Source organism: Ornithorhynchus anatinus, chromosome 1, assembly GCF_004115215.2.
Source record: "Ornithorhynchus anatinus isolate Pmale09 chromosome 1, mOrnAna1.pri.v4, whole genome shotgun sequence".
Taxonomy (NCBI): Eukaryota; Metazoa; Chordata; class Mammalia; order Monotremata; family Ornithorhynchidae; genus Ornithorhynchus; species Ornithorhynchus anatinus.
Genome location: NC_041728.1, coordinates 59,210,211 through 59,238,056, shown reverse-complemented (window position 1 = coordinate 59,238,056; position 27,846 = coordinate 59,210,211). Strand labels below are relative to the sequence as shown.

At 42.2% G+C, this 27,846-nt stretch overlaps 1 protein-coding gene across 1 annotated transcript in view; it reads left to right on the top strand.

Moving 5' to 3' along the window:
* The window catches only part of SETD3 (SET domain containing 3, actin histidine methyltransferase), a 106,699-nt gene that overhangs the window by 16,375 nt on the left and 62,478 nt on the right, over positions 1–27,846 (top strand). Inside the window, 8 exon segments of the mRNA XM_029063650.2 lie at positions 1,775–1,874; positions 2,037–2,138; positions 13,020–13,087; positions 13,090–13,128; positions 17,468–17,560; positions 22,041–22,186; positions 23,555–23,627; positions 23,972–24,228. Of these exon segments, the coding sequence (XP_028919483.1) occupies positions 2,119–2,138; positions 13,020–13,087; positions 13,090–13,128; positions 17,468–17,560; positions 22,041–22,186; positions 23,555–23,627; positions 23,972–24,228 (696 nt within the window). The 5' untranslated portion in view covers positions 1,775–1,874; positions 2,037–2,118.

Sequence of the window (27,846 nt, the reverse complement as noted above, 5' to 3'; positions counted from 1 at the left end):
GCACATAGTAAGCGCTCAATAAATACGATTGAATGAATGAATTACGGATGCTGATTGGCAGTTTCAACCTTCAGTCAAGCCCTAAGCACTTTTGAAGAACTGGAGGTGGAAGAGAGAGAGAGCAGGCAGAACCCTTCCATTACTATATGCAGAGCTCTGAACCAAGCACTTGGGAGAGTACAATACCACAGAGTTAAGTGCTCTGCTCACATTCCCTGCTCACAAAGAGCTTACAGTCTCTTTGCTGGTTCCATTATCACTCCCCTTTCCCTTTATTTGACTCTAACCTTTAAGGGCAGGAGCGATGCCATTTGGATCAGACCAATGGTCCTTCCAGTCCAGCTTTCTGCCTTTGTTTTTGCAGCGTGCACGTTTGACTCCCCTTTACATCCAATATAGGACTCTACCTTTTAGAATCGTTATCTTTTTCCATGCATCTGTCCAAACGAAGCTATCGATAAATACTTCTCTATACAATTTCCTGAGATTGTCTTCTCTTTCTCTGCCTTTCCATATCTCAAAATAAGCCACTTAAGAGATGCTGTATAGGCATCCACTGCATCTAGAGTCTAAGTTCGTCTGCTAGACTGTAAGCTCATTACGGGCAGGGAACGTGTCTGCTAATTCTATTATATTGTACTCTCCCAAGTGCTTAGTACAGTCCTCTGCACATAGTAAGTGCTCAGTAGATACCATCGATTGATCTAGGGAGGAATGTGCTGAGTTTAAAAAATCCCCTCCTATTTAGAGTCTCCACTTTAGACTGGTCCTTTATCTCTCCGTCTCATACACATCTCTCCCAACCATTTGCCTCCCCCCACCTCCACCCTGGGCCTTAATCCAAATTAAGACCGTTTGACCGCATACGATTGAATGAATGACTGAATGAGTAAGGGTGTCTGGGGTTAAGAATGATTCTTATAGGGGAAATGGAGGAGTGTATCATGAATGGTTCATTGATGAAACTGCTGTCCATTTATTGCCAAATGCAATAAATGGTACATTTCTTGAGACTCGAGTTACATCTCGTCCGAGCTCTTTCTTTTTTGTGGCTTTTTAACTATTATGGGTAATGCTTTAGGTACTAAAGTTACTCCTTAAATCGGAGCCCCCTAAGGGACAGGGACTGTGTCCAATCTGATAGTATTGTATATCCCCATTGGTTAGCACGTAACACTTAAATAACACAAGGGTACCTCGTTACAAAGAGATTGTTAGGAAGAATTATGTTCCACTTGAGAAAAAGGGAAAAAAAAAGTCAAGTTAAAAACCTAGTAGAGCAAGTCTTGTACTATACTAAGATTTATGTTTGGAGACAAAGTTAGAAACTGCCTGAAGACACAGCATTTGACAGCTTTAAAGTTCAGAATATAAGACCAGCCTTGCTGACCTGATAAAGTGCTTTTGCTTTGGGATCTGAGCTCTGGTTTCTTATTTCTAGTCCAGAAAGAGGGACCGATGGAGTTAATAGAGAAGTCTGATCATAAATCAACTTTAACTTTATTTAGAGAGTACATTTTTTTCTCCCTCTATCCGCCATCCACTCATTTCAAGTTTTTTGTCCATAGAGAACCCTTTATTCTTGTTGCAACTGATGAAAATTGGAGTTCGCATAATCTTCCTTTTAAAAAGCACTATATTGAATTTTTTTTTAAAAAAAAAAGAAGTAGCACCTGTTGTCTCGCATTATATTAAACGGGACACGCAGGTGTCAGTACACGTCGTAACTGTCCTTTTCCCCCTTCCCTCTCTTTTCAAATTTTTTTTTTTATAGGACTTGCTGGCTCCTGACTGTATTTGACATCTCAGCATGTAGATTGCTGTTGACATCACTTATCTGAAGAGTTTTTGAAGACTGGCGTCTGCCTGTAGGGGTAAGGAAAATCTATTGGATTTTCTCTAATAACATCACCGGTGTTTTATATCCTGAGGAGTAAAACGGAGACCACGGTTTTAAGCAAGACTGAGAGATTGGAGCAGAGAAATCCTTACCTCTGTAGGCAGGCTCCAATTGCTGGCCCTCTCTGCCTTGGCAGGTGTGATGTTACAGTAGAGTGCGTGGCCGGGTGTCTCCCAGACTGAGAGCCACGGATTGACAGCAGGTCTACATTTGGAAGCATGGAAAAGAAAGCAAAAAGGTGAGTTTAGAATAAATGTGCTAGAATCCCCTGTTTTTTTTCATTTACACAAGCGGCTCATACCAAAAGGTCTAAATAGATGGATTTTCTTTAATAAAAGCAGCTTACAGAGCGTTCCATTTCTAGTATCCTGCCTCTCTAGAATGTTTCACTCTGCAAGTGTGGGCGCTTTGAAGTTGGCTGCTTTTCAAAAGGCTTATGATTACTGATTACTACAGTAGTGAAGCAGACAATGTTAGAACGTATAGCCCGTCAAAGTTTTCTTCAGAAGTGTACGTAATTCTAGTGTTTTAAGCATGGGGTGCATATCAAGCGGTATTGATGTAGAATTAGGGGACGCAGATGTCCGTAGGAGAAATATTCCCCAAACAACCACGCTGTTCCCATAGCTCCTTGTTTGTTCGTTCATTCGGTCGTATTTATTGAGCACTTACCGTGCGTAGAGCACTGTACTGAGCGCTTGGGAAAGAACAGTACAATTTATAAATGGGGAAGAAAAGCACACCCAATTCAATATGTGCCATTTGGTGCTTGAGCTGTGGATCACTTCCCTTTGGCTCACCCTTCTTCCTGTTATTCGTGCCCTTTCGACCAAGAAGAAACTGGGGCATAGTGGATTGACATAAGAATTTTAGCTGTAGCGTGACTTGACGGGAGCATTGCTCATGAGCAATCCAAATACATTTGCAGCTGGGTTGCCTGAGGCTCAAAGAAACCATGTGACTATCCTGTCCCTGAGCCAGTCCAGCTGTAAAACTGGGTAAAAACAGTGTTTCCTAGATAAAACAGATGCCGTGCTCGTTTTCAGGTTTCTTGGGTAAATTGCTTAACACATAATCGAAAATGTTCATTCTAGTAGTTCATTGTCTTGGCAAGAGACTACGTGGGGAAAAAAACTGCATCGAGTCAACATCTTTGTCCGTTGGAGGATTTTAGAAAATGCAGTGTTGCAAGATGTTTAGCTGGGCTGCACCTCGAGGTTGTTCAATGTATGGGAACTGAAATGTCTCTGAAATCCAGCCTTTCCCACTGCCATTTATCTTCCTGAACTTTACACCATCCCTTGTCTTTCCTCTCGCTCTTGCTCTCCTCTATAGCAGCCTTAGACCGCTGACACGGATAAAGCTAGGCAACAGCAGCAGCCGCTCATAAGGACAGTCAGTGAGGTCATGGGAGGAGACAAAAGGCAGCAGGAGTCACTGGGCCCCTCTGGAAGTGGGAAGGAGGGCAGCTATACTTAAGTCTGCTGCCCGGATTATCTTTTGACAGAAACACTCTGGGCATGTCACCTCGCTCCTCAAAAATCTCCAGTGGTTGCCTATCAACCTTCACATGAAGCAAAAACTCCTCACTCTTGGCTTCAAAGCTCTCCATCACCTTCCCCCTCCTACCTCACCTCCCTTCTCTCCTTCTGCAGCCCAGCCCGCACACTCCGCTTCTCTGCCGTTAACCTCCTCACTGTGCCTCCTTCTCGCCTGTCCCGCCGTTGACCGCTGGCCCACCTCCTACCTCTGGCCTGGAATGCCCTCCCTCCTCACAACAGCCAAACTAGCTCTCTTCCCCACTTCAAATCCCTACTGAGAGCTCACCCCCTCCACGAGGCCTTCCCAGACTGAGCGTTCCCTTTCCCTCTGCTCCACCTCCCCTCCCCATTGTCCCTACTCCCTCCCTCTGCTCTACCCCCTTCCTTGCCCCATAGCACTTGTATATATTTGTACATATTTTTATTCTATTTATTTTGTTAATGATGTGTATATATAATTCTATTTATTTTGATGCTATTGATGCCTGGTCTACTTGTTTTGTTTTGTTGGCTGTCTCCCCTTGCTGGACTGTGAGCCTGTTGTACGGTAGGGATTGTCTCTATCTGTTGCCGAATTATACTTTCCAAGCGCTTAGTACAGTGCTCTGCACACAGCGCTCAATAAATACGATTGTATGAATGAGTGAATGAACTTGAACCCCATCCCCCCAAAAGCGGCCTGAACCCGATGGTTGTCAATGAGGAAACAGTGCCACACCCCTCTCCCTCAGGTTGCTGCTTGGAACAGAGCGAGTAGATTGCACTATCATAATTAGGGCATTTTTTAAGCTCTTACAAGCACTGTTTGTTCTAAGTGCTGGGGTAGATACAGGTTAATCAGGTCAGATGCAGTCCCACAGGGGGCTCACAGTCTAAGTAGGAGGGGGAAACAGGTATTGCATCCCCGTTTTACAGATGAGGAAACGGAGGCACAGAGAGGTAAAATGACTTGACCGAAGTCATACAGTAGGCAAAGTGGCAGAGCCGGGCTTAAAACCCAGGTCTTCTGACTCCCAGGCCCGTGCTCTTTCCACCAGGCCAAACCGCCTCCTTACCTGCATTAACTACTTTTCTTCCTACCCTGCATTAGCATGAATAATTGAGAGTACCATACTTTTCTGGGGTTATATTCATGACTCCACCACTTTTTAATTTTAGTGAAACTAAGAACTCATGGATTTTCACAGCTGCAAACCAGTTGCAAGATGTAAGCAATTTTTAACGTTCAGGAAGCCCGGTGTAGGTAGTCCAGATGTCTGGAAACGATTTCAGCAGCAGCCATCTTCTCAGAGCCGTGCTATGGCTGGTGGTATTACAAAAAAAAGCTCACGTATTAATTGAAAGTTACCAGTTTAGGTAGATAGCATGGGCTTAAATTGCTTGAGGAGCATGGTCACTGTGTCCGGTTGGGAGTTAGAAAACGTAACGTTGGGGTTTTTTTTAATGGTACTTAAGCACTTACTATGTGCCAGGCACTGTTCTAAACATTGCGGTAGTTACAGGATAATCAGGTTGGACACAGTTCATGTCCCATATGGGGCTCAGTAATAATAATAGTAATTATGGTATTTAAGTGCTTACTACGTGCCAGGCACTGTACTAAGTGCTGGGGTGGAGACAAGCAAATCAGGTTTGAGACAGTCCCTGTCACGTGTGGTGCTCACAGTCTTAATCCCTATTTTACAGATGAGGAAACTGAGGCCCAGAGAAGTGAAGTGACTTGCCCAAGGCCACACAACAGGCATGTGACGAAGCCGGGATTAGAACCCATGACCTTCTGACTCTCAGGCCTGTTCTCTATCCACTACACCATGCTGATTCTCAGTATTTAATAATAATGTTGGTATTTGTTAAGCACTTACTATGTGCAGAGCACTGTTCTAAGTGCTGGGGGAGATACAGGGTCATCAGGTTGTCCCACGTGAGGCTCACAGTCTTAATCCCCATTTAACAGATGAGGGAACTGAAGTACAGAGAAGTTAAGCGACTTGCCCAAGGTCACACAGCTGACAAGTGGCAGATCATGGGATTCAAACCCATGATCTCTGACTTCCAAGCCTGGGCTCTTTCCACTGAGCCACGCTGCTTATTTATCCCCATTTTACTGATGAGGAAACTGAGACATAAAGACGTGAAGTGACTTGCCAGAGGTCACAAAGCAGACAAGTGGTGGAGCCGAGATTAGAAACCAGATCCTCCTGACTCCCAGGCCTGTGCTGTATCTACTAGGTCATGCTGCTTGTTCCACTCTACCTAATTTAAAATGGAGTGTAACAAGCTAAAGTTTTAGTCCCAATTTGGAGGTCCAGGTGGCTAGGTATATGTACCTATTAGGATGTATGGTTAAAAGGGCACTTCCGTTATAAAGTTAATGACCGATTGGAATTCATATTTCTTGTGCCTGAAGACCCTTAACTGAAACCTATTTTTGCATTTGAGCCGGTTGGTATGAATTGTGTGGTAACCAGTTTATTTCCCAAAGCCTTTCAGGATGAGCTATTTTAGATTTCCAAAGAGCTATTTATTTTTGGGCAAATGCTATCTTTTTAATTGTTTTCCATTCACACCATTTCAAATCTTAGACAAGTGTTCTAAATTTCTAGTTCTTTTACCCAGTGGTGACATAGCAACGGTATTTGTTGGTTTTCAGACACTCCTGTGCGCCCATCAGGAATTTCTGAACGTCCAGCTCTGTCTTATCATTCCCACTGAGGCACGGTAGAAGATTTGGGGAACAACAGGAGGAAAATCAGCGAGAGAGCTGATTCTGGGGTGATGGAAGGAGGCCAGCAGACCCAAACTTCCGTCTGCTGGATCTTTTGCTAACCCTCTTGACTCTCCTCTGGCTGGGTTCTCTCTCCATGTGCATTGCTCCTTATTTCTTTTTGTTTTAATGGTGTCTTTTAAGGGCTTACTATGTGCCAGGCACTGGATTAAGTGCGGCGGTAAATACAAGCTAATCAGGTTAGCCACAGTCTGGGTCCCACTTGAGGCTCACGCTCTTAATCCCCATTTTACTGATGAGGAAACTGAAACATAAAGACGTGAAGTGACTTACCCAAGGTCACCCAGCAGACAAGTGACAGAGCCGGGATTAGAACCCAGGTCCTTCTGACTCCCAGGCCCATCTCTATTCACGAGGCCATGCTCCTTTTTTTCTTACCAGCACTTAGTACAGTTCCTGGCGCATAGTAAGCACTTAACAAATGCCATAATCATTGTTCTCTAATGCTTTCATCTTGTCTCCCTCCCTGTCATTTTATCAGGGCCCATAGACTCTACCGATATGTTGGCATTCAAAGTCCAAGGGAAAATCTTTTTGACCCAGGGAAGTTCAAACCCGTCCCCTTTTGATCTTTTCATATCAACCAGTGGTATTTATTGAACGCTTACCAAGTGGAGAGCACTGACATAAGTGCTTGGGAGAGTACAATACAACAGAATTAGCAGACGTATTACCTACCCATAACATGTTGGTTTGTTAGATGAGGATTCTCCCCCTGTTTCACTTTGATCAGAGCAGTATTTACAGTTCCAGATTGTCTTCTGAAGCATCTCTTCGAAAGAAATATATTTTTAGATTTGTTGGAGTTGTGATTTCTCAAGGCAGTTCAAGCAGGTATGTGACTAAAACCAGGTTTTGCTTAATTATTCTCAAGAGCTATGGCGTAGTAAGAGAGTATGTTTTTTCAGGTAGCTAGACTGTAGCATTTGCTGAATGTCTTTTGTTTTCTGAATGACAAAGCAGTATATCAATTTCTAGCTCACATTTTCAAGCAAGGGCTGTTAGGGAAGGGGAGAAGCATTTTATGGGCTATCATTAATAGAATGTCCTTTACTCATTACCTAAGAAGTTCTGAGCCTGGCGCAATAGAGTATCTTGCCAGCTGTAGCGAAGGGGGGAAGGTTAGTTAAGCCCATCCCTGACAGTGTTTTTGCACACTCTTTCTTGCCAAGCTTGCTCATCTGCTATATTTGGAAATGTGGTTCTGCTGCTCAGAACCAAACTTATAGCTCGTGTTGGAATTTTTTTTAGATCGGATTCAGTCACTCTTCCCCAGAAATATAACTGGTGGAGGTGAAGAGTGCTGGTAATGCAAAAAAAAAAAAAAGAGAGAGAGAGAGAGAAAACTCAGGGTTGTGATTGATGATTTCATTCCTAGTCGCAGCCAGAATTTTCTGTTTCAGTCTTTATCCTTTCGCTGGCATTGAAAGAGTCAATTTTCTGTTGGTCATTGCATAATCCTTTGCCTGCCAAAAAAGGTGGTGAATTCTTCCCTTGACTACTAAAGGTATTCTGTTTTAATGCTATGGGAGCTTTGTGTTAACCTGTTCCCTTCTTCCACCACAGGATTTATATTACCGTGTATATTTGAGGCTCTGTTGTGAAAGACTTCTAAATTAAGCTGGGGTAGTATTTTGGAAGATGTACGTAATCTTTCCCTCTAGACTGTAAACTCACTACGGGCAGGAACATATCTGTTGATTCTGTTGTGTCGCCCTCTCCCTAGCGCTTAGAACAGTGCTCTGCACACAGTAAGTGCTCAATAAATGCCACTGATGGCGAGATTGACTCAGGGTTCATAGTCTTTGGAATTCTTAAGTCTGTGGTTACAGAGTTTTATCAGTATGGAGGGAGAGTATACATTTTCAATGTCATGTAGTGAGAGTCTTTCAAATTGTGTCCTTCACCAGATTTTTATTCAGAAGGAAAGCTTCTTTTCTATTCGCCTACAACCAGAAAGCTACATTTAATTTTGCGAGTTACTTTTTATTTCAAGTAACAAACTGCACTTTTTGCAAGTCCACAAAGACACTGAAATGGAAGCCGCAGAAGACGGTGGTATTCAAATACTAAAAGTGCATTTTTCTTGTAGTATCTGACAATTGTATTTTCTGTTATCAGTTCTGTTCTGAATGTGTGATGCAGCTGTTGCCCCCAGACTATGCTTTGTCAGGGTGGTTTTAAAAGATCCAGAGCAGTGTGAACCAGACATTTAAAGCTAATGGTAATGAGAGATGGGTCTGTGAATCGGCTGCAAGTGAACCACTGGGAAAACAACGATTTGATGGAAGTTTTCTCTGCTGCCTTTTAAAAATCCTTCTGTACACTTTTGTTCTGGGGTAAGAGGCTAATTAAATTAATCTTTCAAGCAAGTATTTGGGAAATATAGGGGGAAAGATAGTTCAATCCCAAACCTTTGACAACTTTTAATTAGAACTGAAATCTTTATCCCAGTGCAAAAGGGCATTTTCCAGGGAGCTTTGATTAGCATATTAAGCATTGTTCTCCAGTAAATCTCACAGATTTAAAAGTGGATGGAGGCAACTTTTTAAAAAAATTTCTGTTGTTATGCTCTCATTTGAAAAAATGTAGGTGGCTATTGTCAGAGCCAACATGTTAGGCTTATAGATTTGCAAGATTCAGCTGAATAATTAAGAAATGGATTATATCATATTATTACTGTTCTGCTTTAATTAAGGGTCCAGATATTTTCCTTTGAAGACTTAGATTTCACCTTTATGAAAATTTGAATGAGAAATCCATACCTAATGCTAGGAATATACTTTAAATTTTAAATATATTTTAATACTTACCCCTTTCTCCTATTTGGGGTATATATTACCTGGACCATTTTCCGTCCCCAGAAGCATTTTTAAGTGAAACAAAATGTTTCAAACACAATCAGTATTTCCAGCCCATTAGTCTGTAAACTCCTGGTGATCAGGAATTGTGTCTACCCACTCAGTTGTATTGTACTCGCCCAGTTGCTTAGTAAAGTGTTCTGCACACAGTCAGTGCTCAGTAAGCAGCGTGGCTTAATGGAAAGAGCACTGGGAGTCCTAGGACCTGGGTTCTAATCCTGTCCTCCACTTGTCTGCTTTGTGACTGTAGGCAAGTCACGTAACTTCTCTGTGCCTCAGTTAAAATGGGGATTAAGAGTGTGAGCCCCATGTAGAACATGGACTCTGTCCAACCTGCTTAGTGTGGTGCTTAGCATGTAGTAACAAATATCATAAAAATAAAATAAAAAATTACTATTGATTGATTATATTTCCATAGGCCATGCTTGGAAGTCCACTCATTCCCTCCACTCCCCCCACCCCATAGTTAGACCCTTAATTTTATCTGCCCTTCATGAGCACTTCCACACATATATACACTCCTGTCTTGCCTCCCACAATCCCATAACACAAACATAAACACACACACATCTCTGGGTATGAGCACCCTACAACATGAACTCGATTGTGTTCTACATTTACCATTACCCCAGTATACTTAAATTCTGCTTTGACCTTATGTCCAATTGCTGCAAGGTAAGTCAGTCTCTCCCCACCCCTTCTCTCCACCTGCCATCCCCTTCATCCTCCCACCCTGCACCCCACTCCATACTTTTGTTCTAAACTGAGTATTTGGTGATTCACTTTAATTCTAATTTTAGCAGCACCTTACCCTATTTCTTCCCATTCTCATCAGTCTAGTATTTACTGAATTACTGTGTGCAGAGCATTGTGCTAAGCATTAGAATAGCGTGTAAACAAGTTGATAGGCATGCCTTCGTGCTCCAGTGAGCATAGAGTCCTGAGGGGCGGGGACAGACATAATGTAAATAAATACATTAGGGTAGTGCATAAGTGCTGTGGACTGAGGGAGGGGTGCTAAAGAGTGCAAATCCAAGAGCAGGGTGACCCAGAAAGAGTGGAGAAGAGGAAATGAGGGCTTAGTCGGAGAGGAGATGTACTATTAATAAGATTTGAAGGTGAGTCGAGTAAAGAGGGAGGAATGAACGAGGAGTCGGCAACGAGATAGACGAGATCAAGGTCAGTGAGTAGTTTTGGCATTAGAGGACAAAGTGTGCCAGCTGGGTTGGAGCAGGAGAGTAGCAAGGTGAGATAGGAGGGGCAAGGTGCTTTAAGCAACGGTGAGGCTTTGTGTTCGCAGAATGATGAGCAAAACTGGAGGCACATTCTCAGTCTTGCAGCCACTTCCTCCTGGCTAAATCCGAGTGGACAGAGTCAGCAGCGGATCAGGGTGAGATGGGGAAGGGGGGCAGTGGTCCCTTTCCGAGCCACACCACCCCTCATGCGACCGATCTGTCACTGTTCCATCCACAGGGTGAGGAAGCGGGACTGCAAACATCCAATGGAATGGTGGCAGTGAGGGAATGATGTGTACCCAAGGGGAACAGTAGATTAAAAGCAAATCAAACAATTAAAATCACTGTAAGCACAGTTTAATGCACATGGAGTGGGGCGGAGAGGGAAAACTGCTAGGATAGGAGAGTATAGGGAGGGAGTAGGGGTGCTATACTACTCACCTAATATACATCAGGAAGCAGCTTCGTCCTCAGCGAGGTCTGGTCTGTTGCAATCAATAGTATGCATTGATTGTAGTTCCTTTACGATGAAGGGGTTGGAAGGAATGGTGAGAGTATTCAGAGACAGGCTACAACTGGGAATAGATCCCCAGAATCTGGTAAGGCTTAGAGTGGGCTTTACATGATTCATGAAACATACTCTAGTTGATTTATTATTACTGCTACTGTTACTATTATTGTATTGTTAAGCACTTATCATGTATCAAGCAATATTCTAATGCTAATTAAATGGGAGGATATATCCACATAAAGCCATTCACGATACAACCACATTTCCATGGAACATAAGCTTGTTTTGTTGGTTATACGTGTGTGTGTGCTTGGGTGGTCTGTGTGTTTGTGTGTGCACATATCCCCACACCAACACACTATTCCACTTCATTCCTCCCCCCCATTCTTGGACAGCCCACCTTCTGACACTCCTTCCCACAAAGCTACTCTTCAGTTAGTCTTCCTGCCAATGGAGCCCCATTTATAATAGATCCCTCAGATTTAGTAATTATTATGCTTCAGTCATTCTTTCCCCTGCGTATCTTTTCCACCTCATCCCACACTTAAGAGCCTCAGTTTCCTCACCTGTAAAACGGGGATTAAGACGTGAGGCCCCTTGGGACAGGAGCTGTCCAGCCGATTAGCTTTTATCCATCCCGAGTGGCACAAGTTAAGCGTTTAAAGACATACTGGAGAGCTTACACAGTAATAATAATAATGGTGGTGTTAAGCGCTTACTATGTGCAAAGCACTGTTCTGAGCACTGGGGGGATACAGGTGATCAGGTTGTCCCACGTGGGGCTCACGGTTTTAGTCCAGTTTTGCGGATGAGTAGGTGAGGCACAGAGAAGTGAGGTGATTTGCCAAGGTCAAAAGCTGGCAAGCGGCAGAGCGGGATTCGAACCGTACCTCTGACTCCCAAGCCGGGTTCTTCCACTGAGCACGCTGCTTCTCTACTGAGCGCCGAGAGAGAGTATAGAGTGTGTAGACGCAATCCCCGCTTCCTGTGGTTTACGGTCGAGCGGGAGGACCGATGCACGTGGGAGGTGTTGACGTGTGTGCTGGGAAAGTCAGTGGCCGCTTTCTTCCTTAACTTCTCGGGTGCCTCAGTTACTCGACTGTAAATGGGGATGAAGACCGTGAGCCTCCGTGGGACAACCTGATTACCCTGTGCTACAACAAGTGCTCGGCATAGTGAGCGCTTAACAAATACGACGTTGTTATTATTCCTTCTCACCTAGGTGTAGGGAAGAGAAAGATCCGCCGCCTCCGCCTTCTTGATTCCTACTTGCCCGCTACCGCCTTAGTAGCGGTGGGAGAGGGAGCGGCTAGTGTAGCTCCTCATGCTTGGGCGATGAGGAAGAAATTATCGGAGTTGTAAGGCACTCAGATCAGCGTGGCTCAGTGGAAAGAGCATGGGCTTTGAAGTCAGAGGTCATGGGTTCGAATCCCGGATCGGCCACTTGTCAGCTGGGTGATTTGTGGGCAAGTCACTTCACTCTCGGTTACCTCATCTATAAAATGGGGATTAAGACTGTGAGCCCACCTGGGACAACCTGATTCCCTGTGTCTACCCCAGTGCTTAGAAGAGTGCTCGGCACATAGTAAGCACTTAACAAATACCAAATTATTATTATTATTATTATAGAAGAGACCAAATCTGCTTTGGTCATCAGTGCTGAAAAATCTTTAGCCAGGCAGCTCAGATACTTTATTGTTATTGGGAGTATTATTAGTCTTTTAAAGCCCAGCCCAACAGGCATGGTGATATCTGTTCCCGTATGGAGATGTGTGGGTACATGAATGTACACAGTGTCACTTGTCCCTGTAACTGATGTTAGATTCGATTTTGCATACTCAGGATTGTAAGATAACCTATATAAATCTTTTTGCTAAAGTACTTACCATACTAGAGTAAAATCTGCCCCTTATGTAGCTTTAGTAGATTTTTTTTTTTTAAAGCAACTTTCCTTCTGGATAGATAGTGCAAAGGAGTTTTGCTTTCATCGAGACCCTGCAAAAAATAAAATTAGCTGCAAACTCGTTTTCACTGAGAAAAAGAATTGCCGCAAATACTAAGATATGGCATCTTCATGGTAAGAAAGAACTTTGAAGAGTCTTGAGGATGACCACCACTTCCTGTTTTCATTATTTTGCTTTGGTTACCAGTGACAATGGTGTTTTCTGTTTATCTCCTTCGTACAGTCAGAAGATGGGTAAGAAGAGCCGAGTGAAAAACTCAGAAATCAGGTCCGGAGCTACAGCAACAGTATCACAAAGGAAATGTTGAATCTAATTAGTGAACTATTACAGAGTAAGTTTGATTTCTCCACACTTCTCGTGTAGTGTGTTTGAACTTTTGCCCTTTGGATCCCGTAATAGGAAATAACTGAAACAAGATCTTGTGGATTTCCAAAACATTGGATGTGTCTACTTATCAACCATTTGATTTTATGCAATTAAATATAAGTGGAATTTTGTATGAATACACCAGTGTTAGGAGCGACTGTAACCAGCACTGGATGTCCAAAAGAAAGTTCTTTGATCCCTGGGACAGTTTGTTAGTGGGCTCATAGGGGCGAACACCCACCTGGTTTTCCGAGCTGGACTCTAGACTTGCTCTTTCTAGGTCTTATCAGACCCGAGAGCTTTTGGGTCTGACTCAAAAGACTCAAAATGGTGGCTCTGTGGCCTGGGAGCTCTTTGAAACCTGTTATTCATCTCTCGCCCTAAAATGTCTGCCCCCTTTTTCCCCCATGCATTCAAAACGAGAAGTTGGCATTCCTGCACCTTCTAGTCGCAAAGAATTGAACCTGAGTGGAAAGGAGGAGGAGAAAAGATTAAGGATGATGGAGCCTCCCCCTGGAAACCTGAGTAAAACATTTAGCAACTGACAACGGTGCTGCTGGCGCACACAGTACCATTCACAGTTTATCTTTCCTCCCAGCCCTGATCCTCTAGAACCCAGGGCTGGAAATAGAATCCAGGAATCCTGGCATCCAGGCCCATGGGGTAATAACCAGTGAGGCTGAGCTGTGTGTTTTGAGAGGAGTTTGAAAGTGCGGGGGTGGGTGTTCAAAGGTCTGCTATTCATTTCATTCAATCATATTTATTGAGCACTTACTGTGTGCAAAGCATTGTACTACTTTCGTAGGAGAGTACACTATAATAGTGAACAAACACATTCCTTGCCCCCAGCGAGCTTAAGGGATTTCAGCCTTGAGGGTGAGGGCATTGGTGATTTTGCGAGTGGTTTATGTAGCACCACTCACACCCCTCTCTTCTCAGTGGTGTTTCCAGTGGGGTACAAAGTGCAGTCAGCAAGTCGCCGGCCAAGGGAACAGCACATTGTGAAGTACATGGGAAGGGATTTGTTGTTGTTGTTGTTGTTGGTTGTTTTTGTCTTTTTTAACCTGCGGACCCATTTCAGTCAATCAGTGGGATTTACCTAGGCTTACTGTGTGCAGAGCCTGTACTAAGCACTTGGGAGAAGACAGTTTAACAAGTTGGTAGGCACTTTCCCTGCCCACAGTGACCATTTACGGCCAAGTGATTACAGCTAGTGCAAGAATGTGCACAGGCCACGACTCAGCAGGCACGTATGGTAGATGACGCAGTCTTTGCCACCTACATTAGCCAGATTTTTCTGGTTTCCCGCTGAGCTCATCCACCTCATGGTGGCTCTTTGGTTAAAAAAAGTAAATGAAGTAAAATGAAAGAATCATAGTCATGACAGAACTTCTGATCCCGGAGAGATACCTCTTTCTCCCCTTTCCCTGATCAGCTTTCCTGAGCAACTGCCTTCCAGAGCCACGTCTCACTCCGACCCATCGGCTTGCAACAGTTTACAGCTAGTTTGTCAGCATGTAACTTTGCAGTAGTACTTGAAACTTAAGAGTTTCAGTTTAACTTAGTTGAACAGCCAAAGTTCCTTAGTACCCAAGTTGGTCTTCTGCAGTGTTTTTTGTTTTGCCTTTTCACTCTGATTTGTTGATACTGCTTAAGATTGGCTTTGCTTAATGGCTACTTTATGTATTTGAACCTGAGCTCAGTTATTTCATACCCTCCAGGATCCACCTGTTCTTCATTCTCCTCTTCCCCTCCTGACTGCCTGAGCATTTCTGGGTTCAAAGGTTCATCTGAAGATATGTACAGAGATACGCGTCTGTACTAAGGATTAGTTTAGGCATTTGTGTCTTTCCTGTTTACCGCTGTTGGTTTGTAAGCTCCTGAGGACAGGAACTGTTTCTTTTTTCAGTAATGTTTTTGTAGTACTTAGCATACAATGTACACTTAACTATTTGCCCTTCTACTGTCTTACAGTATTTGTTGATTCTCTTGTTACGTAAGAAATTATAATGTTAATGTCAATGAAGACAAATTGTGAAAAAAAAAAAAAACTAATGGTCAAGCATTAGCAAGTATATTCTTTGAGGATGTCGAAACAAAGAGGAATCACTTTATCCTGGCCAAAAGTTGAGTGCTAAATAAGAAATAATAGTGATATTTATTAAGTGCCTAATTCATTCATTCAATCGTATTTATTGAGCGCTTACTGTGTGCAGAGCACTGTACTAAGCGATGGAAAGTACAATTCAGCAACAGATAGAGACAATCCTTCCCAATAACTGGTCGCAGCCTAATATGTGCCAGTGGCCATATTCAGCACTGAGGTAGAGATGAGATAATAAGCTCAGACATAGTCTCTGTCCATATCTTACAGTCCACTTAGAAGGGCTAACAGGTATGAACCCACTTTTGCAGATGAGGAAACTTAGCATAGAAGGTTTGCAGTTTGCCCAAGGTCACACAACAGCAAGAGGCAGAACGGGAATTAAGAAAAAGTCTCTGACTCCCGAGACTGTTCTCCCTTAGGCCACACTACTGCAAGAGGATGATAAGGATTAGAACTAAAGTTAGAGGCTGATGACTGGTTAACATTTGCATGTTGATGCTTTGGGAACAAGTCTACCAACTCTACTGTACCCTCCCAAGCACTTAGTACAGTGGTCTGCACACAGTAAGTGTCAGTAATACCATTGACTGATTGATAAATCAGTGACTATCTGGGTTGAAGCCTTAAATTGTCAGAAATGTCTCATGTTGCCATTTAATGGAACTCCAATAAAAGAAATGTGTATATCAGTTTCCACTCCTTGTGGAGATTTAATATTTGCCCAAAATAGCACATACAGTGAAATATATGAGAATATTGTTTTCTTACTGAGCAGTGATCTGGTGTGCAGGCTGAATTTTGCATGTAACTAATGCTATTCTGACTATGTCATATAGCAGAACTTATGACTGATTTTCTAAGGAGTCAGATTGTGTTCCAAATGTTTAAGAGGGGTAGAAGGAAGGTAGTTTAGTTTCATTGTGGTCTGGAGCTATGGAAAACTGTAGCTACAAAAAAGCTAGTAAGAAACTAGTATCTGCAGAGTTTACAATTATGAATATTAAGGGACCAAGGAATATATAGAGAATGGCACGTCAAAGCAAAATGAGCAGAAATCACCCTCAACCAAGATCTATAACTGGTGAATATTCCTTTTTCTTCACAATCACGCAGTAGTTTTCAGTTGATCACTTTCCTGAAGGGTTTTAAAGTGTCTCTTCTCCTTACTATCCTTTTCCACATTTGCCCTCCAAGATAAATAACAAAGTCTCAGAGCAGCTAGCATCAGACAAGTAGGAGTTGGTTGGAGAGTTAGCGGCTTTGGCCTCAATCTGCGTAGGAAGGAAATCAGATTTGGAGAGAGAGAATGGATGAAGCCTTATCCAGGTTGTGTGATAGGAAGCCAGGATAGAAGAAGCTGCAGGAGTAAAATGAGGCCACTTCTTCTCTTAAGGGTTTCCCAGCGGTGTGGGAATTGCATTTCATGCAAATTTCTCCCTTGTCCCTCACTCTGGAATACAGTGATTCTAGAGGAGCTTCAGTGTTCGCAGAAATACCTTCTCCCGACAAGCTGGAAATTTCAGTGTTTTCACTTTTCAAATAGCTTTCATAGTCAAAAAGATAAAAGATTACTTCAGGAGAAATCAGCCTAATCCTAAGAACAACTTACCCTCTGGTAAGCCTCATGTCTTCACCACAGAATGGTCTAGATGGTTAGATTGTTTAGTGAACTGAAATGTGTATGTACGATTGCAGTAGTGAGTTTTTACTTAGTTTCACTGCTCATTGTCATGTCTGAACCCATTGGTGAAAATGGTTGGAACTCATCTGTCAGTAGTATTTATTGAGGGCTTACTATGTGCAGAACTTTACTAAGCACGCACTTGTGTGCAGAACTTTACTAAGCGCTTGGGAGAGTACAACACAGCGGAGTTGTTGAACTGTACTCAAGGAGCTTACAATCATTTAGGTTCTTAACTTCCTGTACAGCAGTGGTAAACACTCAATGTAAGTCCAAGGCACTTATATACAGATCATGAAATAGGATTTAAAAAATTGGTACCTGAAAGCTTTAATGAACTTGTAAAAGTGCCTACCTGATCACCAGGGAAGTGCTTATTCACTAGGTATATTAATCCTACCCTCCCTTTTTTAATATTCCCCATCTAGTAAATTCTAGTAAATTTGAATTTTTATTGTTATTGTCATTTTTATTTTTTGGCATGAATTTTTATTGTCATGTTTTTTGTATTTTCAGAATGCAGCAGCCCAACACCTGGCCCTGGAAAGGAATGGGAAGAGTACGTGCAGATTCGTGCTCTAGTTGAAAAAATACGGAAAAAGCAAAAAGGTGAAGTTGCCAATGTGAAAACAGTCGTATAAAATTTTTTTCACCTCTTTCAGCCATACAAATAATATTTTTAATAAGCCAGAGTAAGTCATCTTTTGAACTTAGAATCTTGGATTTTCTCATGTTGCACTGACTGATCCAATACATATTTCAAACAAAAGCTCCTAAGACTTGGATCAGTAGAGTCAATCAATCAGTGGTCTCTGAGTGCTTACTTTGGGCAGAACAAAGTTCTGAATGCTTGGGAGAGCACTCCAGAACTAAAGGATACAGTTCTGGATCTCTGTGGCCTTACAATTAGAGTGGATGGAAGCAGGCAAACTTAAATTACTTACACATAAGGGTAATGTGGGGAGGAAGTAGGATAATAAGAGAAAGTAGCACAGATATGTCAGGATGATCTACCTATCACTGAATATACCATAAAACCCATTTCCTCTAGAATGGCATTTTTCCATTAAATGCTTGGGTAGAAACACTATGACACTACATTCTTCCAGCAATGTGTGCTGATTTAGCACATTTTAAGGAGGAAGTTTTAGTCTGGGGAACGTGTGAGCGAGTGGTCAGGGGAGTGGTTGTGGTCTAGAGCAAGGTACAGTTAGAAATGATTTGGAAATTTTTTCCTGAATTTGCCACTGTCCTCTGAAAGACCAAATGTTGTCTTAAAAGTGCCATTTCCCTCCAGGAATATTTTATCCAATGGGTAAGTTGAATGACTCACTAGTTTGAGTAATAAAATGAACTTTCATATTAAAGTTTTAGGAATAGTTTTCATTGTATAATCAGTTCTCTTATACTGGTAAAATGGCAGAGTTATGTTGAAGAACATGCTTGAAAGGAACATCATAATGATTTTCCCACGTCAGATGCGTGGCGTTGAAGAATGTTCCCAAATTCACTGTTGCATTCTATTGAAACTTGTACTGAAAATACCTGCTTGGCAGAGTTGACTATTTTATCGCAAGAAACCTTTCTGGTAACTTTACTAATCCCAGTTTGTAGTTTCTTGAGGGTTTTACCTAAATAAACTTAGGTTTATTTCTAACTACTCTATACTAAATTCATTTTAGTAAGTTGATTTTTACCATCCTTAAAATCGATCAGAATGACAGACATGTAGACAAAGGTAGCTTGGCTACTAGAGAGGGAAAGACTTCAAGAAGCTTACTGTGCTTCCTACCCAGATACTTCATTTATCTTCTGGAGTTTGTGGATGAGTTAATGCCCTGAAAGGTGAATAGGAGGATTCCTCCTCTACGAGCCTTTTTGGACAAATCCCTCATCTCCCTAGCCTACTGCATATCCTGTGCTCTCGGAGTCCGTCCCTTCCTAAGCTTTAGGTACTTGCCCTACCTTTGCGCAGCATCTATGTACAAGATCTTTGTAGTGGGTTGTTTCCCCAGTGGTAATTTATTTTAGCATCTGTCTCCCCCACTAGATTGTAAATTCCTCTGTGGCTGGGATTGTATCTACTAACTCTGTTGGCTCTCCCAGGCACTTACTATCACTTAGTATAAGTAATTGATCAGTAAAATACCATTAATGGTTTATTTTGATGGAGAGGATCACAGTGTTGTTCTGTGAATCAATATGTGTAGAGCTGGCTAGTCAGCCTGCTTTCATCCTATGTTAGTCTGATCACTTCTCGGCTTACCTGTAGACTTGCCAGTTTCTGCAGTTGTTTATATGGCCATCACGTTTCATTCTAGGTAGTCACCAGAGGGTAAGAAATACAAAGTTCTGGAAGGAGTAGTTTTCTAGCCAGAAAAATTCCCTGTTCTTACATGAACATATTGTTTGCCTCCAGTTATTGGACCAGTTGAAGCAACTATATTAGCTGTGAAAGTTTGAGCAGCTTGTAAATAAAAGCAATAAAAACTTAACCAGCCTCACCAGCCATCATTGACATGCCTGAGCTTCAGTCCTCTGCCAGAATTTGGAGGTGAGCCAGGTAGAATTAGGCTTTTATGGAACCAGAGGAAGCGTTTCTTGTTGGTGCAGGTACATTTTCCTTTCCTAAGGTCGGCTAGTGGGGGGCTTCCCTTCCTCACCCCCGTCTCGCCCCACATGCTCCTAAAGGAGAGAAGCCGTGAAGTTGTACCCCGGGCGGACAGAGGAGGAGAATGGGGAGCACTATCGGGCAGCCCCACTTCCTTCTCCCTTCCTGCCCTCAGCGATATTCAGGAGGGAAGGGAGACACCATTCATTCAGTCGTATTTATTGAGCACTTACTGTGTGCAGAGCACTGTACTAAGCGCTTGGGAAGTACAATTCAGCAACAAATAGAGACAATTCCTGCTCACATCGGGCCCACAGTCTAGAAGGGGGGGAATTTAAGCAACACTGACCCATTAGTTATTTCAAGCCTGTTTTCCAGAGGCAGCTTCAAAACACATAGTTAAAGCTTTACCGGTCAACAAGCCCTTTATGGGTAAAAGTTTGACACATCAGATGCATATTAACTCTTAGGTATTTATTGACACTAGAACAGTTAACTGACCAAATGCTTAACTTACTAAATACTGGGTGGCCTGAAAATGTCTAACTTTGACCTGCCAGGATCTAAGCCATTACATCTAGGTTGTACTTTATAGTGTGAAATAAGAACTTACCTTTGCACTGTTTTCAGCTGAGTCTTTTCTGTTCCTTAGCCCCTAACTCTTAGGAACTAATAGGAATAGGAATGTGCAATGAATGTTGCTGATGTGTTTAAGAAACCCCTCCATGACTGTTGGATCACCAGGTAGACTCTAGAGAGCCCTACATGTCAAAGTTAATTTATGAACATTTTGAAAAAAATAGCATAGTGTTTTGAAATGTAAAACGCCAGGTGAACTTAATAATAATTGTGATATTTGTTAAGTACTGGCGTAGATACATGATAATCAGGTCAGACACAGCCCCTGTCCCTCATGGGGCTCACAGTCTGAGAAGGGAGAACAGATATTGACTTCCCATTTTACAGATGAGGAAACTGAGGCACAGTGGAAGTTAAGTGACTTGCCCAAGGTCACACCGCAGGTAAACAGCAGAGCCAGGATGAGAAACTCAAGTCCTCTGACTCCCAGGCCCCTGATCTTTTTTCTAGGCCATGATGCTTTCCTAATCTTAGGTTTAATCTATTGAATAAAATGAAGTCTTTGGAGTGAAATATCAGATTGACAATTGACACATTTTTTCTGAAGCTGTACCAGAAGGGAGAACAAGCCTCAAAGTGAGGGAATAGTTTAATGCTTCCAGTGGGGGCCAGAGCCACAGCTAAAAAAAAACCAACAAAAAACCCAAAAAACCTGCTTGCATGCATGCAAACTCATTTTGATTGAGCTGTCTGTTTAATACCCTAGGGCCCTGGGCTATGGCAGCCACATTTCTTATAATTTCACTTGATTTTATTTAATTTTTAGGCCACTTCAAGTATGCTTGAAGTTCGTAATCTAATATAGTATGTGTAGAATAGTCACAAGCGGTACGACCCTTCTGGTTTAGAACTTGCTTGGGACGTCCACAATAAGGAAGTGGTAAAAGAGAAACCATCTGGTGCCGAGGGAGTAGGCTGAAAGTCCGAGTGAATTGGGTTCATATTTTGGCTCTGTCACTTGCTCTGTGAACCCGGAGACTCGCAGAGCACCACTGTTCTTCGCTGGTCTCCATTTCGTTAAGGGGAAATGGTCATTCCTTATCCCTTGTTACCCACGTGATGCTAAAGGAGAGTATTCTTTAAAGTCCTGTAAGCTTTGCATTCAGCGATCTATCGGGGCGTTTATTGAGTGCCTCTTGTAACAGAAGCAAGAGATGTGGACCTTGCCCTAATACAGGAGACAGGCCGAAACAGAAATTATTTACAAATAATGGGAGCAGAAGAAAGAACAAGAAGTTAACTGGTAACGATGAAGTCTCTCGTCAGGTACAACGGATGAGCTGAAGCCCTAAGACTGCAGGGGAGTTGGGGAGTTGGTTATAGTGCTAAGAGTTGGTGTAGCACCACGTATCCACTTTTAGCATGAGGATATCAGGATGAAATAGCTAAATAAATAATTGGATGTACTATTGAATGTACATATCCCTAAGAGGATGGATATAAAATACAGAAATGTTAAGGGGAACTGTTGGGTGGATGTAACGGGGGAATGATAGCAGATGATCTAGAAACTTAAAATAGACTTATATTAAATGACACTTCATTTTGTTTTAAAACTTTTTCTTTTTGATCCAAAATACACCTTTTCAAAAAAGTAGTTTTTTAAAAAAAATCAGCAGTTATCATTTAATGTCTTTGATTCAGTTCAAAAATATATTTAATGGGAGAAGTTACCATTTTTATTTCCGGAACTCTAACAAATCATTCAGTTTTTCAAAAGAACTAGAATACCACTTTCTAAGGTAATGGTGGCTGAATAAGCTAATTTTGACATCAGAGGATTCTAGCAGGATCTGACAGTTTCTCTTTTTTGCTGTTCATCCACATGGATGTATTTAGGGCTGTCAGTTACTTTTGATGGAAAAAGAGAAGATTATTTCCCTGATCTGATGAAATGGGCCACTGCAAATGGAGCATCCACGGAGGGGTTTGAATTGGTTAACTTTGAAGAGGGTTTTGGTCTCAGAGCAACAAGGGAAATAAAGGTGAGATTGTGAAAGTTTATCTGAATAGCATATCATGATCGAGTGTATCATAAACTTACATTATAGAGTGTATTGGTGGGCACGTGTGATTGTTTTGGAAAGCACTTCATTTCGAGATTCAAAACATTAGCTGCCCAAAGTAAAATTTGGGTTAAGAATTGAAAATTTTAATAAGGGAGAAGTGCCTTTTCCTTGACGGACTGAAAACATGAACTTTGGTAAGGTATATTTGTCTTCAGGTTCTTCTGGTTCATGGCTCTTATTGACCACCTTTTCATACGACTAATCTTTCCTTGATGCCCAACTTAATTCCTACCAGTGCTACTGAGAGCATTGATAAGCCATCAAAAACACTCATACCTACCACCTGAATGGGGAGTAAGATTTTTTTGAAAACCTAAGGGCCTGAGAAATTCTTAAAAGATAGGTACATGGTCATCATCCCATGTGTGCAAAAGGAATAACAAATGTACATCAAAAGAGACAACATTCTCGCCAAAGCACAATCAATACGTATGTATAGTTAATTGTCCTCACTCTTGACTATTGGGGTCCTAAAACGACTCGCTATATTAGATATTGCAACAAAACTGGAAGAAAAATCATATAAGCAATTTCTATTTTTACCAACTTAATTGCCCATATTCAAATATACACACTGACCCCAAAAATGGAAAATCTATTTTAAATAAAGCTGGGCAGGGCCAGATGAACACTGGTGCAGTATCAGTCGGTCAGTCACATTGATTGAGCGTTTACTGTGTCCAGAGCACTGTACTGCATGCTCGGAGAATGCACCGTAACGGAGTTGGTAGGCATGTTCACTGCCCTCCACTTCTGGCCCCACATCGCCTGAGGCCTTCAGTGGGGACTGACTGAGGTAGCGGTGGCAGTTCTTCAGGCTAGGAGACCTGCAGAAGTTCCTTTTCTTCTGTGCCATCTGACTCCTCCCTGCTCCTGAGCCAAAGTCATGCTCTTCTAGTTGGCTGCAAGACCACTGGCTCAGAATTCGGCTTTGCCCTGGGACAAGTGGGGAGAATAGTGGGGTGGCAAAAGTAAAGGAATTTCTGCCCCTCAAATCCCTTCTCCCTTTCCCTATCCTGCCACCTTTAGTCTAGCTCCGGTCTGGGCTTCCAGCACGTTGAATCTAACCCGAAACTTGGTGCTTATTTAGAACTGGTCCTGTTTTCCAAGTTGTTCTTAGGTTCAAAGGGTGGCATGCATGCAAATCCTTAAGTTGTATTAGTTTGGGGTTTAGCGTTGTGAACTGATCGATTGAATACCTGAGTCTTGAAGTATGTGAATGAAAAAATATAGTAGTATTTGTAGAATTGTTATAATGAAATTGTTTCTCAATTTTTCTTCTAGGCAGAAGAACTGTTCCTGTGGGTTCCAAGAAAATTGTTGATGACAGTTGAATCAGCTAAAAATTCAGTGTTGGGTGAGAACCATTTCTGGTTGTTTTTAGATTGCACAGAGGGGAGGGTACCTGATTTCAAAACACTGTTAATTTAGTTTTGGTGGTTCTTGGAACACATAAAACTACTCCGACCAAACAGGGAATTATTCTTCGAAAGTCTTTATGGTACTTAAACTATACCAATAACATGCTTATAGAGCTGCGGGGTTCCTGAAGATATGCATTATTGTAAATCTCCCAAGATCATCCATGTTCTGAAATTTCTACTTTGACTTCTGTAATCACATAGATTTATATACATTTTGGGTAACTGCTTCTTTCAAAGTGTGTGCAGCTGTTAACTGTAAACATCTGGTTCAATCCAGGGTCCTTATATTCTCAAGACCGAATCCTTCAGGCTATGGGGAACATCACGTTGGCATTTCATCTTCTTTGTGAACGAGCCAACCCTAGCTCTTTCTGGCTGCCGTACATACAGACTCTCCCTAGTGAATATGATACTCCTCTCTATTTTGAAGAAGACGAAGTGCAGTATCTTCAGTCAACACAGGCCATCCATGATGTCTTCAGCCAGTACAAAAATACAGCTCGACAATATGCCTATTTCTACAAAGTTATTCAGGTAAGCTGTTTAAATTAGTTTCTCAGCATTGATACAGAAGATGGAATAAAAGAGAACATAAGGCTTGAAAACTCATTTTAACAGCTAATTTAAGGAGGTTCACAAAAAAATTGACCCATTTTTTAAAAATCACATGTTTGGAATACATTCCCCAAATTTCACCTTGTGGTTTGTGGGTTGTAAAATATTAGAAAGTCTAAATTTACAAAATCCAAAGAATGTTTTTTTTCAAGGTGAAGACTGCAGACTAATCCCATGTGCTATGAATATATGCTATAATCAAGGGTTTATCGTGGTACAAGTATTAGTACTGTAAATGTGCTTTCTTTTGGAAATTCTTTTATGAAATAAACTTCTGCGATGCCCCCCGCCCCGACCCCCTCCGTACTTTCTTGCCTCTGATGAACTAGTCAACTCCTTTGATGTCAAAATTGAAACCATCAAGCATAAGTTCCTTAAAGTCTCCCCTTTACCTCCCTCAAACTCATATATCCACTCTCCGTCCTCGTCATACCAAAGAGATCTCCCATCTGCTTGCAAAATCTATCCCCTCTAACTTTCTAAAGGCACTTGCTGCCTTTGCACCCCCCGGCTGCATCTCCAGCCTCTCGTTCTCTGATGGTTCCTTCGCCTTGTCTTCAAACTTGTACATGTTCTCCACGATACTCAGAAAGCCTTCCCTGGATCCCACTGCATCTTCTAGCCATCATCTGATAGCATCTTCGCCCCAGCTCTCATCTGATTTCCTCATTCAGGCCACATATACCCTCTACCTCCACTTCCTCTTCTGTAACTCCCTTCTTGCTCTACTGTTCTCTGGTTTCCATCTCCAGAGAATGTATTAATTAAAAGTCACCAAGGACACCTCCTTGCCAAATCTAATGGACACTACTCTGGGGAAATATTCCTTACCTCCTCGCTGCCTTTTGACACTGTGGATCACTCGCTTCTCTTGGAAACACTATCTAACCTTAGTTTTACTATCTCAATTCTCTCTTGATTATTTTACTTTTAATTGCTGCTTCTGTTCAGTCTTTGCATACTCCTCCACCTCATCCTCACTTCCAATCCCACAGCTTCAACGAACACCTTTATGTAGATGACTTCCAAGTTTATTTCACTAGCTCCAACCTTTCTCCTTGTCTGCAGTCCTGCATTTTCTTGTGCCTCCAGGAATCTCCACACGGGTGTCCCCCGGCATCCGAAGTTCAATACGTCTAAAATTGAGCTTCTCAGTTTCCTTCCCAAATCCTCTCCGTCCAACTTTCCCACCTCACTTAACACCACCACAATCCTCCTCATCTCTCAAGCCTGCAGTCTGGCCATTATCTTTGACTCCTCCCTCTCAATCCCCATCTTCAGTCTTCATGTACAGTGTGCCCCATGCTCTCTTCAGTAGGCCACACTGCTTTTCTGTTGTCATTCTTCACATATCTTTCCATTCTTTAGAAATCTTCAGTGGTTACATTCCTCTCTTGATCAAACAGAAGAATAGCCTGGCCTAGCGGAAAGAGCATGGGCCTAGGAACCAAAGCACTTGGGTTCTAATCCCGGCTCTGCCAATGGCTTGTTGCGTGACCCTGGGCAAGTCACTTAGCTTCTCTTTGCCTCAGTTCCCTCAACTGTAAATTAGGGATTAAATGCCTGTTCTCCCACCTACTAAGACTGTGTGCCCCATGCAGGATAGGGACTCTGTGTGACCTAATTAGCTTGTACCTAGCCCAGCGCTTAGAATGGTGTTTGACACATAATAAGCACTTAAATACTATTATTAAAAAAAAAGCCCAAACTCCTGACTGTTGACTTTAAAGCACTATATCAGCTCCCTCCTTATTATCCATACTCTTTTCCCACTTCTCCTCAGCATGCACACTTTGCAACTCTCCAGGTAACCTGCTCCTTGTGCTACATTCTCATTTCTCACCTCTCTCCAGGAGGCTTTCCCCAAATAACTTTTCCTTTTCCCTAGGTCATGTACTCCCACCTTCCACCTCAGCCCTTTTGCACACCTCACACTTAGAGTTTTACATCTACCTGTAGCAATTCTGTGCATATCGATTTACGTGCTCTTATTATTCCGTGCTTGGAGGCTAGGAGCCATCTCAGATGGATGCTACTTTCTTCCACAAAAGGAATGACGAGCCAGAGAAATGGAGCAGTGGGTCCAGAACTGATCCTTGGGTTGTATTATGCCTGTCGCTGCTGTAACATCCAAGGGTGTGTCTACTACTAATAATAATATCATGATGATGGCATTTGTTAAGCACGTACTATGTGTCAAACATCATTCTAAGCGCTGGGGTAGTTACAAGCTAATCTGAAGCTACAGAAATTGTTGGTGTCTGCACATCATGCCACCTTTTATTTATTTTTATTGAACAGAGCTGAAGATTTACATTAACAATGTGTAGTAATAATTGGGGTATATATTAAACGCTTGGTTTGTATCCAGCACTGAACTTAGCTCTGGGGAAGATCGAAGAGGTCCCACATGGGGTTTACGGTCTAAGTCTTCAGTCTGAGTATTGAGACACAGACAAGTGAAGTGTCTTGCCCACTGTCTCACAGCAGGGAAGTGGTAGATCTCGGATTAGAACCTAGGTCCTCTGACTCTGAAGCCCATGTTCTTTCCATTAGGCCACTTCTCAAGCAGTTGCTTCGCAAGCTGCTTCTCAAGTTGACCAAATAGGGTCATCCTAGGGCCTGGACTAATGCAGCAGTATGTAGTAATATTAATGACATATTTATTAATCACTTAGGTTGTGTCAAGCGCAGTGTTAAGTGCTAGGAAGATAGAGTATAGTTAGATCAGACACACTTTACCCTTATATTACAAGATGAGAAACTGAGGTCCAGAAAAGTTAAGTGACTTCCCCAAGATCACACAGCAGGTAAATGGCAGAGCTGGGACTAGAACCTAGGTTTCCTAACCTCAAATGCCTTGCTCTATCACACTGTCTCCCAGTGGAGGGATAAAGAGAAAGAAATCAAAAGTAGAGCAGAAATAAGGAGAAAGATGATGGATTCAAGGTTTGTACATTGATTGCCTTTCTTTGTAATAATCATCAATCGCTTTTATAGAGCTCCTGCTGTGTCCAGAGCACTCAAATAGGTACTCGGGGAAAACTTTTATAAGAAATAAAGATTTGGTTTTCGTTTTGTTACTGCTTATGTGAGTTTATGAAACTTTTCCTTTAATAGAGTTCATCCTGATGAACCATTATGTTTTTCCCAATTTCTTGGTCATTTATCTAAATTTCAAGGACAGGACATGTGCACATTTCCCCTCATCCCAATAAAGAAAATGTTTCACTGACTAAATCTACCAGCTCATTCCTTTCTATAAGGGAAAGAGTGGTGCTTCCTTATGGAGGATTTGATGTCATTCTCTTAGCGGAGAATTGGTCTGGCCTCTTTCCAAGGAGCCCCTTTATGGCCTTGACATCCTTGTCTTCTGCTGCCCTATTTCAGATATTCCTCTCCTAGAGGAGGTTGTGGAAAAACAACTCTGCCACTCCTAGATTCCCACTTTACTTGACCTTTTTCTCGGGAGTCGTCCATTTCACAAAGGCAAATGGAGAAGTTCATTCATTGTCCTATTTATTGAACGCTTACTGT